General features: G+C 39.9%; 1 protein-coding gene across 1 annotated transcript in view; it reads right to left on the bottom strand.

Annotated features, from left to right (window-relative positions):
- TMPRSS2 (transmembrane serine protease 2) overlaps positions 1–18,549 on the bottom strand; it is a 396,349-nt gene that overhangs the window by 105,790 nt on the left and 272,010 nt on the right. The window contains exon 6 of the mRNA XM_044071951.1: positions 4,209–4,381. Within this exon, the coding sequence (XP_043927886.1) occupies positions 4,209–4,381 (173 nt within the window). The remainder of the gene's footprint in view (positions 1–4,208; positions 4,382–18,549) is intronic.

Raw genomic sequence — 18,549 nt, 5'->3', positions numbered from 1 at the left:
AAGTTTCCCCAATGGGGTACTTAGCTTTAATGAAGACTTCGGATCTAAAATTCGAATTTGAAAATCTCAGGAGTTGGCCAACCGGCACTTGCGAACTGCTTTTGCTTCGGGCACCGCGCAGCAAGAAAGACTGAAGAAAATGGCGTCGGCTGCATCTTTTACACCCCTGGTGCACTGACATCAGGGAGGAGGTGACAGCAACTGACGCCGGACCTAGACTTTGGAACTCAGGCCAACTGTGGGTAGCCTGCCAGCAGGATAACCCTATTGTAATGACTGCAACATAAAACATGATGAACATCCTGGGGTTTCTGCTATGTCTGGGTTTGGCTTGAGAAGACCTTGAAGAGGCTGGAAAGGACAAATTCTTAGAGGGCCAGTGCCTACTAAATTTAGGAGGCTGAACTTGTAAAAAATCTTTAACAGTTTGCATAGATTTAGCTTTATCTTCCATCTTTTTAAGAACTTTCTCAACCTTGTTGCCAAACAGGCGGTCCTGAATTAAGGGAGCATCCAACAATTTAGCTTTAATATGATCAGGTAAAGATTGCTCCTTAAGCCAAGCATGCCTTCTGAGCACAGAACCAGTAACAGCAGCCCTGCAAGAGGCCTCTAAAGAATCAAATCCACAATGCAAAGTATGTTTTCCAACCTGTTCATCAGAATGCATTAAATCCTGTAATTCTTTATTTTCCTCACAGTCAGGAATCAACATCAATTTCTGTTTAAGCAATCCAATAACCTGTTGTTGATACTTTAACATATGAAACTGGCAGTTTAAAGCCCTAATGGCCAAGGTTGCAGAAGTGTACACCTTCTTACTCCATCTATCCAGTGCCATGGAGACTCTATCAGAAGGGGTAGGATTTTTAGCAGTAGAAGCCTTAATGCCCTTGGATCCCTGTGAAATAGTCTCTGGTTCTGCAATAGGATTTTTAAAAAGGAATTTATGTGAATCAGGAACCCTGTAATATCTGTCATGTTTTCTGGGGGCAGGAGCCAAACTAGATTCTGAAAAAGCATCAACAATATCTAGTACAGGAGGAATAGCTAAAGGCCTATGCTGAGGCAGGAATAAGAAATCCCTAAGCCTCTTTTTTTGAATCAGAAAAATCCTGGCTTTCCCAGTGGAAATGCTCCCTTGGAGTATGTTAGGTTTCACCAAAAGAAAAATCCTCTGGAGGGGAAGCAGAGGGAATAGAGTCCTCTGCATCAGAATTCTCATAAGTAGATAAGGGCAAATCCAGATCATCAGAAGTATCAGAAAAATCAGAATCCTGGTCAGAAGATTCAGTCCTAGGTCTCTTAGAAGGGGGAGGCTGGCTTCCCCTGATTAGAGTTATAAGATCTTCAGCCATTCTTATAATTTGTTTTTTAGGCATAGAGGCCTGAGCATGTGGCCTGGGCATCATTTTTTTAGGCATGGTTTGAGATTTAGGCCTAAAACAAGAATTAGGCATTGGTTTAATATGCAAGTCCATAGGCCTGAATACACCCTCAGAAGCTGGTGCCTTCACAGCGTCTCTGGACCCATCCAAGGTAGAGGCATCCGCAGGTTCCATAGCTGAAGCATCTTGTGGCACACAGGACTCCGAATTGGTCTCAGTAGAGGCCTGTGAATCTGAAGTAGCAGGTATCAGGGGCTGCAAAAGCACCTCACTGAGTACCGGCGAACTGGCGACTGGCTTAGGAGAAGTGTCGTCGGCAGTTTTGGACCTCGGCGGCCTATCTCTGTCTTTATCCTTGCATTTTTTTGGAATGCCGGTAGTCGGATGGCTAACCGACGACATTTCTGGATAATTAAACTGAGAACCGAAATATTTAGAGGCGAAAATATACCGATGACGGATAGTGCGCTGATTAAATAAAGCACAAAACTGACAGCACGGTATGTCGTGGTCAGGGCCTAGGCAAGGAATACAGTATGAATGAAAATCTTTATGTGGTATTTGCTTTCCACAAGTAATGCAATTATTAAGTTTTACTGACATCGGTAAGGAGCAAGAGAAAGTTACCTAATGGGCTACTTAGCTTTAGTTGAAGACTTTGGTTCTGAAACTTGAAAATGAAAATTTCAGGAGTCGGCCGACTGACACTTGTGAACTGCTTCTGCTTCAGGCACCACACAGCAAGAAAGACTGATGTAATGGCATCGGCTGCATGTTTTATACCCCTGACGACCTGATGTCATGGAAGAAGGGACAGCAACCGACGCAGGACCCAAGACTTTGTTAATCAGGCTGACTGAGGGCTACTGCAAGCAGATAACCCAAAAGTGATGACTGCAACAGTGAAACACGAAGAACATCAGATATAAAGGTAGCGGAGGAGGAGAACCATTTGACAGACTGCTGTCTATCTGAGAGATAGCTGGAGAACCAAGCAAGGGGGGAGGAAGATGGGTTGAGGTTAGATCATTTATAAAGGAGTATTGGGTGAGAGACTGTATCAAAGGCTTTGGAAAGGTCAAGGAAGAGGCAGGATATTAGTTGATTGTTATCAAGGGCATAGGCTATGGTATGAATGAAAGAGAAGAGGGTGGTGGATGTGCTGTGGTGGGGACAAAAGCCATGCTGAGTGGGAGTGAGAAGGTTGTGTTGAAGGAGGTGGTTGAGAAGTTGTGAGTAAATGCATTTTTCGAGTAACTTGGAGATGGGAGAAAGAATGGCAATGGGCCGATAGTTAGATGGATCAGTGGAGTTGCCACCCTTATGTAGTGGGATAGTATAGAAGGATTTCCAGATAGCAGGAATTGTAGCCTCTTGTATAGATCTGTTAATGAGACTGGATATAGGATAGGCTATAGATTCAGCAGTAAGTTTGAGGAATGTAGGAGGTAGGTTATCGGTAGAGGGAGAACATGGTTTAAGCTTTAGAAAAAGGGATTTAATGTAGGAAGTTGACACAGGTTTAAATGAGAAGAGATTCTGGTTATGAGGGTTGATGATGGTAGTGATAGTTTCAGTGTTAGTATTAGAGGGCGTGAGGTTTTGGATAGTGTCAATGAAGTGTTTGTTGAGTAGGGTAGAAATTTCTGGAGGAGATTTGTTGGGGTAGGGTGAGAGGCTAGAAGGCTTGCCAGGGTAGAGTATTTTGTTAAGAGTAGTCCAGAAAATGCGAGAGTTGGACCTGTTGTCTAGTTGAGGTGAGTTGTAGTAAGATGTCTTGTCTTTATTGACTAATTTCTTGACTAGGTTATGTAATTGTCTATTTAAGTAGATGGGGAGTATGCCTGGTTTTAAGCCATGACTTCCAGGTGCTATCCCTGTTATGCATCAGTGCTCTAGTATCCTTGGAGAGCCATGAAGCATAGTTTGATTTAATTCTAATTTTCAAGTGAATTAAGGGTATCTAAGAAAATGTTCTTAAATTTACTGACTGCATCATCAAGAGGGATGTGTTTAAGGATGGACCAATCAAAACTAGATAGTATGGAGTTAAATTGGGTGTTATTGAAGTTAGAGAGCTTACGACAATCTCTATATAGGTGGGGTTTGTGTGGCTGGGAGGTGTGTGTAAGGATAGAGGGTGGGAGGTGATCACTTAAGGAGTCAGGTAGGGTACATGGGCCATGGGTAGAGGTGGGGAGAGTTTGTGAGTATCCAGTCAATGGTGGAATTGGAAGATAAGTCTTTGTTGAAATGGGTGGGGGATGTAAGCAGTTGATGGAAACCATGTAAGTTGATGCTGGATTGTGTGGAGTCAGTAATAAGTTTGGACCAGTCTATATTGACATCACCAAGAATGACAGTTTCATAGTCTAAGTTGTGGCTAAAACAGGATAGGATATTTTCGAGGGTTGGTATATTAGATGGATTTGAGGATGATGTCTGCTGAATTATCATTTATATCACTGAGGTACACATGTATTTATAGGGAGTGCATCAGCTTAATCCCTGGTTGGGTAAAACTCTGCAAGTTGAGTTGGCAATAGGCTACCAGCAAATAGGAGATACAAAATATGAGGACTGCAGCAGTGAATATTAAAACAAACATCAGGACAGAATCATGACAGTGCTGTACATCTCCCCTGTAGGTGGCTCTTGTCTTAATTTCATGCGTGGGGTTAAGTAATTGTACTATTTAATAATGCAGTAATCATAGCATTTTACCTCACAATCTATTACCTGCTCTACATGTTTTCATTGCTACCTTTGAAATTTGATAACTCTGAAGTATGTAGTAAAGCAGTGACAATATTTACCCACCTGTAAATTGTAGTGGAGTTCTTAACTTCATCAAAGCGACATCATAGTCTTTGGATGCAGAATTATAATCTTTATGAATTATGATCTTTTGTACACTGTTTCCATTGGAAGTGGTCATCTGTGCCTGTTCTAGCACACCAGCATATACTTTCCATGAAGAGAGTGGATATTGCCTGTAGATCATGACAATTAATACATTCAGATGCAATTTAGACACAAACAATTGTTCTAGCTGCAAATTATGTAACCTTAAAAACAAAGCTCCTCTGCCAAGCTGAGGTTTAACTCAAGTAGAAAACCTATTTTCAACTTATTTTACAAAAGCAACACATTTCCCTAAGGACTGAGGCAATACTTCCTTAAGGGATTTGAATGCAGCAGGCAATGCCTATTGGATTTATTAATTTCTCATAAGTATAAGAAGGAAGTATAATTAATGATTGCCATAAGGAGCTACCTCTTTAATATTAACACACATCCCCAGGCCTCCTCTTTATGGTTGATGTTAACCAGCAAAGTCTGAAGCTTTGACTTGACTGTTTATCTACATATTACTTCAGTCTTCACCAGAGCTGTTTCCCATTAATTTAATGTGTTTTACTTTAACATTTATACCTTCATCAGTAGCACTGGCTTCCGTACCTCTCAACTGTACAGATTTTTGCCTCAGGTGTTTGGTCTCTTCCTCATAAAATTTGTGGTTTTATGGCAAATCACTGAGGACTGAAGTCACTAAATAATGACATGTATTTGAGTTTCAGACTTTATATCCTGCAGAAAATGCATGCTAAAGCAAAAGCTATTATTCTAGCAACTGTCTAAGTTTATAAGGGTGATATTTACAATATGTCCCTATTTTTGGGCATTTGTCCCCCAATTAGTTTTAGGTTTTGAACAGATTTCTTGCACTAAGAGGTTGAGAGGTATACTGGTTTCAACTGCAGAAGCAGCTTTTACAGGAGAAGGATGACTATTTTGGATGCATCTATTGCTTAACCACAGACCTCCATGTTGAAGACTCTGAGCTACTAGGTTGTTGTTGCTTCTACACAGTACTCATGCTCAATGGAAAATCATTACTTGCACTGAACTCATTATCAGGCTGTTATTTCATAAGATCCTAAGAGGAGATCATTGGCTATATTTGAAGTATAAACATACCATCCCACTTTATACAGACTGTATAAAATAATCACATTTCTTAAAAAAATGACAACCAATAAGAGGTAGATTTAATATTTGATACATTAGCTATGACTGATTTTACGTTTAGATGAAATCTTGAGAAAATGGATTGCTGTTAAACCTTTCATTGCACTTCTGCATCCTGGGAACCAGAGTTGTGGAGACGCAAACTGCTTTGAGATAACTGACACTAGTTCTATATAATGTTGACTCTAACCTCAATTAATACTCTTCAGAAATACATAAATAAGAATGGTGTTTTATTTTTCATTACATGCACGATAAACATTAATAACAACGGACTTAAAATCTGGATGTATCATGATTATTTCTGAAGGACGTTAATGACTGCTTTTTTGTTTACATGCATTTCAATATGTTCATACTTCAAATATTGCCAATGCTGTCCTCTTAGGATCTTATGAAATGACAGCCTGATAATGAGTTCAGTAAAGGGGGAAGCTTATGTGAAAATCTTGGAAGGCAATGTATAATGCATTCAGAATGAGATAATGGTCAAATGGGGCTGTAGGGGTAATGGATGCCCTCCCCGGGGTTATACCAGTGTCTGTTTCTTCATAATTAGTATAAAACACTTTTGAAACCTGTCAGTATTCATACTATTTTCTTCTTTACTTTTATGGTGATCAAACAGATTTAGATTTAATTTAAAACGTGCATTTCAAATTTTATAGTAAAACACTGATAGCCACTTGCTAAACACAACAAAATATTCTGACATTGAAAACAGACTTAGCATGAGCAGCAGTAAACTTCTTCTCCATTGAAACTCACATTTACTGAATATTGTATCTAGTGAAAAATTAAACCATGCGAGACATGCTGGGATTTATAGTCAAACAACATATAGTGAACCACTAGGTAACGGCTATGTGAAAGAAGCAAGAATTCAAAAGACAAATGTATAATACACTTGCTAACAACTTACGACTGCCCACTGGGCACAAGTGTCCCTTTCAGGGGTGACCCAAGAGCACTGTCTGGGGAAGTGATTTGGTTAGAGTCACAAAGTCAACAAATGAAGGCTGAGGGAATCAATGTCTACACTACAGGAAGCAGCTCATTAACAGCTCATAGCCTTCTTAGTTCAGGGAATAGACAAAATGTTGCAGCCCATTGCAGTGAATTTTACACCTGTGTGCCTGCAAAAAACAAGCTAAATTAAAAATGTAATCATAGTTAAAATATTAACACTAACCTCATAAACTTCACATTGTCCAGTTTATTCACTACCAAATAGTAAGTACACTTTTAACAGTCAACAAAACAAAGAAACCAAGGATCATAGCCAAAGATTGTGGCTCATATAATGATTATCCTTGTTTGCTATAATATATTCCTTCTATTACACCATAATTACTCTGGGATACAGGGACCAAGTATTCACACATACAAACACATACACACAGCCATGTGTTAAAGCCTAAAATTCAGAGACAAACATTTTAAATTAATTTATTTTTGTATCTTTTGTTGACTGAGTTAGTCTCACTAGGCTGGTGGCCTATTTTTAGAAGACCCCTGAGGGTGTATTTTTGCTAAAAAGGGGAAATTTGTCCAGGGCACTCTGGAACACTTCCTAATGGCTCATCCAAATAACTACACATTCAGGAGTGCAAAACCCCCTACTGCTGCACTACAATGTCAAGCAATGGAAAACTAATCCAATCACCTGGGTAAACATAACCCAAAGCCTTCTGATTTTCATGCACCAAAGGTGAGTATGCTACCTATCAAGCTGCAGACACTGATATGTTGTTCTTATATACTTAGAAAGTTGCTGGTACAATAGGTTTTGTATTAGCAAATGTTTTCTGAAGGATATGAAGTTGGAAACTCACATTTGTTACTGTTTAGTGATTGCAATCCACAATACTTTACCAGAAAGCCACACTTTTTATGAAATCAGGGACAATTGAGAACTATCCCCTCTGTACCCATACACGCATGCACACACACACACACACACACACACACACACACACACACACACACACACACACACACACACACACACACACACACACACACACACACAAACACACACACAATCACTTATAGCCTCTTGTATTATTACGCACTTCGGATATCTGCTTGAAATCAAGTGAGTGAATAAATCTCTTCTGCCCTCTTAACTTCTTAATTTAAGAATCCGACATAAATAAAGACCCCAAATCAAGAATTGATTGTATTTCTTTTATTTATTTATAAAGTTGCTAGAATAGCAAACTTTGCATTAGCCAGCATTTACAGGAAGATAACAAGTCTGAAACTCACATGACTGTCTTTATTTAATGACTGCAACCCCCAACAATTTGCCGGAAAGCCACAACTCTTTACAAGGAAGAAACCAAAATATCTCCTAACTTATATGCTCAAGAACTCTTAAGAAAACCCTAGATAATGGTGTGGGCAAATCTTAAATATTACTTTATCCATTTGTTAACCAGGTAAACTCACTGGACAAAGTGTCTCTTTTCAGAGGCAACCAGGGAGCACTGTTTGGTTACATGACTTGCTTAAAGTCACTTAGCATGAAAATGGTGGTGGAAGAATTCAAACCCTGTACTTTTGACTAAAAGAAGTAGTTTGCTAAAAATTTAGAGCTTTAAGTGCTAGATGATGTGAATTCACTTAAAAATAAACAGCAGATGTTGCAAGGACATGGCATTTTCTGAACAGTAAGAATTATGAAATTCTATTGACTGACTGCAATCCTTAGCAATATACCAGGGGAAAAAAAGAACTTAAGGAGGGACAGTGCATAAATATGATATAAAATCAGAGATAACCTGCAAAAATGGAAAAACAAGAAGCAGACTACTGTAATTCACTGAAAAAAGTTAAAAGAAGTACAGGTTTTGCATTAACATATACTTTCTGAACAAAAAAGAACTATGAAGTTCTAATGACTAGTATTATTGACTGACTAACCTCCTCAGTGATTTAGCAGAAAATACAGACATTAAGAAAGGTGTGGCAGTTAGTACCAAGGATTAAGACTACAAGTTCTTAATAGACCAGGGACTCAAGGGTACAGGTTTTGTCTTTTTCTACCTCCACAGTGTAACTCTGAACAAGTCACTTAATCAGACAGTGTGCTCCTGAGTTGCACCTAAAATGTGAATTTACCTGGCTAACTAATAGATTAAAAAGAAATGGAAGAGCATAAATGGAGAAAAAAATCAGAGAAGTTCCTCATTGATGTATATTTTCTGAAATATGAAAATCATTGACTAGCCTTACTGACTGACTGTAATCCTCAGTCATTTACCTGAAAATGCCAATTTTACACAACAAAATCAGAGTATCCATACAGGAAGTTGGAGGTAAACTATGAGCCACAATCTGAGGTAAAACTAAGAGCTAGAATTGGACCTCAAGGGTAAACTAGGACCCACAACATGTGTGTGTGTGTATGTGTGTGTGTGTGTGTGTGTGTGTGTGTGTGTGTGTGTGTGTGTACACACACACACACACACACACACACATATATATATATATATATATATATATATATATATATGGGTCTACTTCACTTCACTGAAATCCCACTTTACTGACATTCATTTCACTGAGACCAAATCACCTAAAGTTCACAACACTGACAACTCATTTCACTGAATCTCATTTCACTGAATTGTAAGCTACAGACTTGATGTGTGTAAGTGCAACCTGGAGTTAGTATATATAGTTGGGGGGGGGGGGGGCATAGCCCCCCCCCCCACTTAGTTTGGGTTTATATTGTCTGTTTTTTTATTAAGAGGATATATAAGTACTTTTTAAGTTGTGGAAAGAGGTAGCTATTAGTTTTGTGAGTTTGTTTGTGTATGGTTTCCCATTTAGTCTTATGAAATTTAGCATTTTAAGCTGTCAGTGAAATGACATTTTTGTGAAATGAGTTGTCAGTGTTTGGAAGTTAGGTGATTTGGTCTCAGTGAAATGAATGCCAGTGAAATGGGATTTTGGTGAAGTGAAGTAGACCGATATATATATATATATATATATATATATATATATATATATATATATATATATATATATATATATAAAATATGTGTACATATATGTATATATCCATCCTCAACCCCTTTTTCCCATTTTGCACATGGGGTCAGGGTTTCACTTTCAACAGTGACAATCATCCCAAGCCAAGGTTTACAACACCGGGTGGCTAGCTCTGTTGCGGTAGTTCACACACACACACACACACACACACACACACACACACACACACACACACACACACACACACACACACACACACCTATAGCTAATTTAGAGTGTCCAATCCACATACTGCATGTCCTTGGAATGTGGGAGGAAACCAGACCACCTGGAGGAAACCCACATGACCACAGGGAGGACATGCAGACTCTGCACAGAAGGCACCCCAGCCGAGAATCAAACCGGAGAACCTCTTGCTGTGAGTTGACAACACTAACCACTGCACCACTGTGTCCCCCCACAATATGTATTTACACACAGACACACACACACCGATTGGATCCATGCACATCAAGATAGAGCAGCCTTGAATGCATCTATCACATTTTTTGATACTGATATTTATTTTTTTTAATTTTGCATTCTCCAGTCTGGAGTTAGATTTCTCAATTGTATCTGACATTGTGATGTTCTCAACAATAGCAAAGGAGGCTGTCAGACTGCAGAGCTTCCTATATGTCTTGGGTCATTTTAATCTTCATGCATTCTGTCACTGATTTGGTATTTTAATCAATTATTTTGACTTTGCTTGCTTGTGGATGGTGCTGGGTGCTACAGCACTGATGCTATAGTGTCCCTGATGTGATGTACTGATTATATCAATCAGAGAACCACTCTGATGATGAGAACTGAGGTTGTCTTTTTGCCCTAACGTTTATGGATTTACAGCTCTTTTGGAAGCAATCCATTGGATGGAGGCTAAACATTATTTCTGGGCTATGAAGAATGAAAATGGAGAACAAAGACTGGAGAAATGGGAGATGTTCATTAATGTTTGTCAAATGGCTCTTGGTGTGGGCTTTGGCAGCTTAAGACAATAAGACTATATTGCAAATTGTTAAGTTGACTTAATCATTCTCAGTTTCTAAGCATAATTTATTGCTGGAAGCTAATTGTTTGCAGTCAATTGCATGCTCAATTTGTTCGGCAAATTTGCACACCAAAAATATACCTTTTCTTTCTGGGGAATGGTCAGAAGTTCATTTTGTTGTGAGATTAAGTTGGGACATTGCTTTATGTCTTGACTCAGACGTTGATTTGAGTTTATTTGTTGCCGTTTTGTCAGCACCAGTTATTATCTTGCACCATTCATGTAATTATGTTACAATTTTACAATGTTGCTGTGCTATACTATTTTTAATAACGGAACATTGTTTAACCACAGTCTAATTTGCTTTGGTTAGCAAGACTTTTTCTTTGTAAATCATTGCATATTTATAGTTATTTAATTGGTCATACTAACTTTTTAAACTGTTTGAGTGCTGGTCTGATTTGTAAAGTGCTTAGATAATAAGTACTATAATAAATTTGAACTAGTGTGTTCCAGGCACAGGCTTTCAAACAGAATTGGATACAACATTGCTTTATCTACCATATAGACATCACTTCTAAGTTACACAGAGTGTAATGAAAATCCCTGAATCTTTTCTAAATCACTTACCAAATAACTCACATTTCCAGCTCTGTGATTTTTATAGTCGTCAATTATATATTTACACATTGTTTCAGACAGCTTGTTTTAAGGCTACACAACACAGCATTGTAATCAATAATGGGTCAGACTAGTGAGGTAAAAAGAAATTTAATGATGTCCCTCTCTGAGGTGATGAGACATGACATTTAGAATTAGCCAGGCTACAGAATATGCTTTGTCAGCCTGCTGCAGTGGCATTGTGGGATGCAGCCTTGACTAAAGCCCAGTCGACCCAGGTTCAATTAGCAGCTCATTTGACAGAGAGAGTGACATGAGTTAACAGCTCATTTGACAGACGGAGTGACAGGGGAAGGATGGGGGTGCTCATCACAGGGAGGGTGGGCGGTTACATGAGCATTCCCAGCTGTGAAACCTGGTGGAAGATGTGGACATTGTGCATGGAAGCGTAGCTGAGGAGGGATATGGTGGTGAGCATGACTAAGGTGCCAATTCCACATGTCCCCCATTGCATGTCTGCCCCATAGGTGCCATAGTGTCACAATAGAACTGCAATGGGGGAATAGTGAGTAGGGCATAATAAAAAAAAAAAATTGGAATGTATATGGCCAAAACCCTCCAGGACAACCTTAGGTTCCACAAATGCCCCCAGCAGAAAAGCATAGAAAGTCTGGGGTGTTCAGAGTAGCTGGTAGACCTGGCATGGATGTGGGGCACTTGGTAGCAGAGCTGTAAGGATCATGTAGGGGACCAAGACACAAAGAATCTGCTTCTGCTTTGTTGACTTTTTTAGGATATACTAGTCAAAATTCAAATTGTTGGCTACGAATGGATGGAGTCATTTGTTTATGATACAAGCATTTATTTTGTAAGAATAATTTGCGTCCTTTTTTGTCAAGACCAAAGATACCATATCTGCAGATATTAATGGTTGTCAATAAATTAAATGTTAATTAATTCATTTATTAAACTTGTTGCAGCAATTATCTTGGTTGCACATTTGACTTTCACATCTAGTTTAGTTGTTCCCTATGCCATGCATTCCATCTGTTGGTGGATGTCAAAGTAAAAGTCAAAGTAAACTTTATTGTTAATCAGATATACACAGCAGTGCACGCTGAACAAAATTATGTTGTTTTTTGTCCCCATGCAAGACATAACAATGAGCACATAGTCTGAGTGACAGTCAGACTAATGCACATACAGTAATACTTAAAATATTAACAGCACAATAAATGACCACAATTGGACAGGAAGACATTAGACAATGTTATACCAGTAGGTATTGCAAGACTATGACTTTACATTGTGATTGCTTAGATATTGCACTTCATCAGTTGCAGTATGATATATTTTGATGTTCATTTTGCACATGTATGGAGTGATGACTTCTGATTATTGCACATTCAGGAAGTAATAGCATAAGAAATCAGGCTAACTGTACCAGTTATTGAAGTAATTTGCCAGAGTGATTACTATAGATGATACTTCACAGCAAGTGGCATATTGATCGGATTATTTGTTGTCATGCCTGGCATTCAAGTTCAGCAGCCTTATGGATAGCAGGAAGAAGCTCCTGTTCAGACTAGATGTTTTGCAGTGTAAGCTGCGATACCGCCTGCCCAAGGAAAGATGGAAGTAGATGCCATGGACAGGGTGAGTGGGATCATCGATTATCTTCCTAGCACTTCCCACACACCAAGTCTCTTGCAGATCATCCAGAGATAGGAGCGAGGAACAAATGACTTTTTCCACTGTCCTCACACAGAGCCTTGTGGCAGATGCTTTGCAGTTACCATACCAAACTATGATTCTATTTGAGAGGATGCTCTTGATGGTCCCCCTGTAGAAGGCTTTGAGGAATTACTGAGACAGGTTTGCCTTCCTCAGTTTTGTTAGGAAGTGCAGACATTGTTGTGCCTTCTTCACAAGGTGAACAGCACAGGACTCAGAACGCAGCCCTGAGGGATACCCCGTGCTCAGTGTAATACTGATTGAACAGTTATTTCCCACACATACGTTTTGGGCTCAGGTGATGAGAAAGTCAAAAGCTGAAGAGAAGGATAGTCATCGCAGCCTTGGCTATTACACTGCTGTGAAGACTGGACTTTCCCAGTTAACAATTGTAAAATAAATAAATAAATAAATTCCAGGTGGAGGAGGCATGTAACAGCACACAAGCAGATGTGTAACATGTAGCATGTATTTGTTCATATGAAGATGCTCTTTTCTGAAGCCTGGATGTCTCTGGTGGTTACAGCAATATGCACCTGCTAAAGCTGTGGTATGCTGCGTGTTGCACTCATGACCATGGACATCCTGACTGCAGCAGCTGCAGCCTCATGACCAGCTTTGGAATATCCTGTCAATGTGGACATACAGCCAGATTTTCAATTCAAATTTAGTGCAAGCCAGATGACATTGAACAATGCAAGCATTTCAGGATGTGGCGCATCAAATCTGCGATACAATTACAAGGCATTTATGTGTACAGAGCTGAGTTATCAACACATTAAAGATTTTGTGTGTGTGTATGTGTGTGTGTGTGTGTGTGTGTGTGTGTGTGTGTGTGTGTGTGTGTGTGTGTGTGTGTGTGTGCGCTGCCTGTCCTGTGTATGCATTGGTGTGTTATAATACTGTTTACTTTAATAAAACAAACTGAAGCATGCATATGTGTGCTAAGGTTCAGACCCAATAAGGTACCATCGTTTGCATGCACTATGACCATAGAAAGGATCCATCCTTGAATACTGAATGCAACACAGCAACAAATGTGGGATATTATAACATTATTGTTAAGCACTACATAGGCTTGTATGGTGTGCCTTCAGTGTGTGTGTGTGTGTGTGTGTGTGTGTGTGTGTGTGTGTGTGTATGTGTGTGTGTAACACCAACAGAGAAGAATAATGCTGTTTCTCTGCACAGTTACAGTGATTGTGGTATGCTGTTAATTGACTACGTAGAGTCGTAATGGCTTCAGGACTAGCAAATGGATCATGGTGGGTTCCAGTGAGCTGCACATCTGCACTACTGTGTCTTGCTGCAGTGTGTCCTAGGCACACACCATTTTAATGACTCCTCTAGCAGCAGTTGCTGGTCTAGGGCTTGTGAGGGGTGGCTGGCCATGGTGTTTAGATGACATTCCCATCACTGCTGGAGTCTGTATTCCTGCCTTTGCAGGTTTTTGCTAAGGTTGATAGCTAACCACCACTGTTTTTTATTTGTGTGCTGTATAATATCCCCATTGTCAGTGACAGCAAACTGACACAAAAGAGTGTTCAGAAATGTTTTATGCCATGAAGTTCACTGCCATGGGATGGATAACAGTGCTAATTCCAGGCAAACAACTGATTATCTATGCATCTGGGCTAATATTAACATCTGTTCTGTGGTCTACCATCTGTGCATGCTTTTACATGATATATGCAGCGAATGCCAGTATACTTGTGGTAGTTTGTTGGGCTTGCACATTATCCCATAGTATGGCTGCATGTTGTACAAGCACATCATAAACAGTATCAGGGCCCCTGATATCACTGGCCACAGCATGGGGTTACCATGAATGTCTACTGACACAAGGAGAACATACTACAGCATATGTGTGTTGTTTCAGTAGCATGCCACACTAGCACAGGCAGACAGGCTTTGTGTCTGTGGTGCTTGGCTGTTAGGGTCGGTGACCCCAGCAACAGCTGTGGTGATTGTTTTCCATTTGCTAAATTTGCTGCATCATTTTCCTTACTTGGATCACAGTGTGAGTGGTATCAGCAGCAGGGCATGTAGGTGTGCCACTTGCATCGTCACTTGCAATATATCTGCCCCACATACCTGATGCTGACTCTGCCAACACCCTTTGCAATATCATGTCATTATCTATACAACCTATAAAACAGACAATGCCATACGTCTCCAACTACTTCACATCCTTGTGATACTTGTCTTGTGCACTGCTATGTGCAGTAAAATCTTCTTTAGTATCTGTGGTTAAGCAGTCCCCCATGTCTTCACATCAATGACATTCACCTGTGGACACCACAGTCAGGTACTGAATACATCTGCCTTTGTACAAGTAACATGGTAGAAACATACCTCAGATACTGGCTGCTCTACCTTCCTGAAGTTAGGCTGTTGTATGGCAATTTCACGGGATATTGCATGAGGCACCCCACTCATCTCCTTCCACACATGGCCTGGGTTGGTACCTTCTTAAATGATCATGTCAGATACATGTATTTATAATAAGTATGTATTAAGTTCATAGCATGATTGGTAATGATTCTATACCTAGACGTCATGATGTGCCTATATCAGAGTCACACTAAATTCCATAGCTGGCCACCTGTGTTAATAGGAGCATTACCATGGCCTTGTTTTCTGTAAGAACACAGATTGTTGGCAAAGACTCTGAAAAAATTACTAGAATCAAGCTATGCTGCAGATCACCCTAGACAACTGATTCCTTTTGCTGATATGGCCAACATCCTTCCCTATGCTATGAAGGTCTACCAGGCAGAAGGGGAAGGGAAGCCTTGCAGTGACATTAGCTGCATAACATGCCCTGGTGAACAATCCATCCCATTCTGGAACAGACTTGCTAATAACTTCCTTTGCTGTATAAGCAAGGAAATGTCCCACCCCTTCAGTCTCTACATCTGCAATTGCAGCCCTACTATGTCTTATTCTTACCTATGCCTACTCCTTATTGTGCCCCTCCCCCACTGGAAGAAAAGTCAAAGATGCAGGAGAAGTCTGGTCCTGAAGAACCATCAGCATCTTGAGCTTCACATCTTTTGGATAAAATACTTTGCTTTGTTTTTTTTACTGTATGTTTTATGCTTTTAGTTACTGTTAGATGTACATTTTAATAAATTTGTTGCCTAACAATTGTTGTGGGTTTTGATAGTGTGTACAGTGTACCAAATACATGGTCATATAACAGTCATAGTTTAAGATCTTTTGTTATGTGATTTTCTGTAGCCTTGCAATTAGGTTTCTACATCTGGTTATCAATAATGTATTTCATACTCTAGACATTTATATGCCTGACTTACAAGATAACATAAAAGTATCCTTCTCCCAGCACAAAACTTGTTCCGTCAACCTTCAGTATAAAATATTTTATCATAACAGACATATATCGTGTGTGTGTGTGTGTGTGTGTGTGTGTGTCTATATATATATATATATATATATATATATATATATATATATATATATGTTGTAAATACATGGTACATGCGTATTATCGCAACCATGATGAGAACAACTCACTTGATATATTGACATACCCTTCACGTGGCAACACAGCTGTGAAAATCATGCCTTTCAGCTACGGTTTTTGACTAGCTAAATGTCATGAAAGTTAAACAGGCATTTGAGTTATGCATTAGGCCTCTATGGCCCTTTATGATTGGTTAACAAAATCAACACATACTTAGCATCAAGAGCTTTTGTTATGGAACTACATGAATTTCAAATCAACGTGATAGGTGTCAAGCTGTTGCTTTGACAAGATCATTGGACATGTTAAAACCAATAAGAATTGCGATTTAATGAATTTGCATGATGTTTATGATTGGTCAGTAGTAAATCATTCTTTGATATTATGATTTTTATTGCCTATTTGTTTTTTTAAAAATGTAAGCATTAGTCCTAAATTTTACGATCTGAAGAAAGCAAGTTGCTGAAAGCGCTTATCGGACTTGAAAGGACTTATTTCATTGTTTTGTTTTATTTGTTTGTTTTGTAATAAAACTTCATTTTTTATCTATATCTTTACATTGGAATTTTTGTTGTGGTGGTCTACCGAAGGTTTATTCTGTTTTATTTCATTTTTTCCATCGGTACCCTTCAACAGTGTAAGAATAGTTTTTTCTTGCATGACTTTGACACCAGGTGTCCATCTCAGTAAGGCCCTTTTGGAGTACGTCCATGTCAGCCTGAGAGTCAATTATGGCTCCCAGTTTGTAGTCATCGGCAAACTTGGTTATCCATAGTTCTCCGGTGTTTGCCTGTACTTCTGAGAAGTATATGGCGAACAGTAGGTGTCACAGGACCGAGCCTTGTGGGACACCACTTGTGACTGGTTTAGAGTCAGACCTGGAGCCTGCTATTCTTACTGTGGGAGTTTTGTCTGTAAGTCTGTTGGCAACCCATCTCGTGATGTAGGGGTTTATGTTCAGGCTGGTGAGTTTTTCTGTAATACCTGAGTGGGGAGTGGTGTTGAAAGCCTTGCCGAGGTCAAGGTAAGCTGTGTGAACAACCCCCCTCATCTATGGCCTTGGTGACTGTCTCGAAGAAGTCATCCAGGTTTAGTAGGGATGATCTGCCCTTAACAAAGCCAAACTGGGTCCAGTCAAGTGTTTGGAGGTTCCCAATGTCTTTGTTAATGAGGTCCATGATGATGCTCTCCATAGCCTTGCAGACCAGGCTAGTCAGGCTTATGGGGCAATAGTTACCAGGGTCAGTTGTGGCCCGTCCTTTGTGGAGTGGAATAACCACTACTTTGTGCCATTCTATGGGCGTGTAGCCTATGGAGAGGCTGAGGCTGAACAGCGTGTTTAGGTGGGGAGTTAGTTTGTTCTGTAGTTCATGCAAGACACAGCCTGGGACACCATCTGGCCCCATTGACACTGTGTTTTTGGCTTTTGAAAGGGCTATTTTCACCTGTGCGTCTGTGATTTCTGGGACACTACACTTTTCCGGTATTGTTGTGGGCCCTTTTGGGGGAGAGAGGGGGGTGACGTTTGCACTGAATCTATCTGCTAGGATGGTGGCAATATCAGTAGGTTCAGTATATTTTGTGCTCTTTTGCACTGGTTCAATGCATATCTGCGAGTTGCCACTTAAACTCTTAACATAGCTAAAGAAGGCTTTGTGGTTATCTTTTGAATCCTTGGCTATTTTTCTTTCGAAGTTAGCCTTGGATGATTTTATGAGGGACCTTAGTTTCTTACTGATACTGATCAGGGATGTCTTTACTTCTTGGGGTTTGCTTTTTTTCTGAACTAGTTTCCTCCTTCTATTGTATAGCCTGTTTATGGCAGGGGTCCACCAGACTGGTTTCCTTCTCTTAGAGGACTGAGTCTTGGTTTTGCTAGGGATGGCATGATCCATGCATCCTTTTAGGTGCTCATAGAGTGCATTTCTAAAGGTTTCTGCATCTTGTGGAGTGTTATCCCTTAGCGTGGGGGCTGTGAAACTTACCACCTCTGTCTTAAGTAAGGTGACGTCTGCTTTAGAAACGTTTTTCACTGTGGTTTCCTTAGTTGGGGTGGTGGTGGGGTGTTGACATCCAGAGTGATTAGTTTATGGTCTGATCTAACCAGTGACGGGTTGACCTCCGGTGTGGAACACCTGTTGCCCATGTTTGTGATGACCAGGTCCAATATGTTTTCACCTCTGGTAGGGGAGCTTACCAGATGATCCAGGGCATTTGAGTTGATGAATTCCAGGAAGCGCTGGGTCTGGGAGTTT

This window comes from Protopterus annectens, chromosome 5.part0 (genome assembly GCF_019279795.1).
Source record: "Protopterus annectens isolate FY-2018-M chromosome 5.part0, PAN1.0, whole genome shotgun sequence".
Classification (NCBI taxonomy): Eukaryota; Metazoa; Chordata; order Ceratodontiformes; family Protopteridae; genus Protopterus; species Protopterus annectens.
Note: the sequence above shows the minus strand (reverse complement) of the source record. Positions and strands in the feature narration are given on the sequence as shown.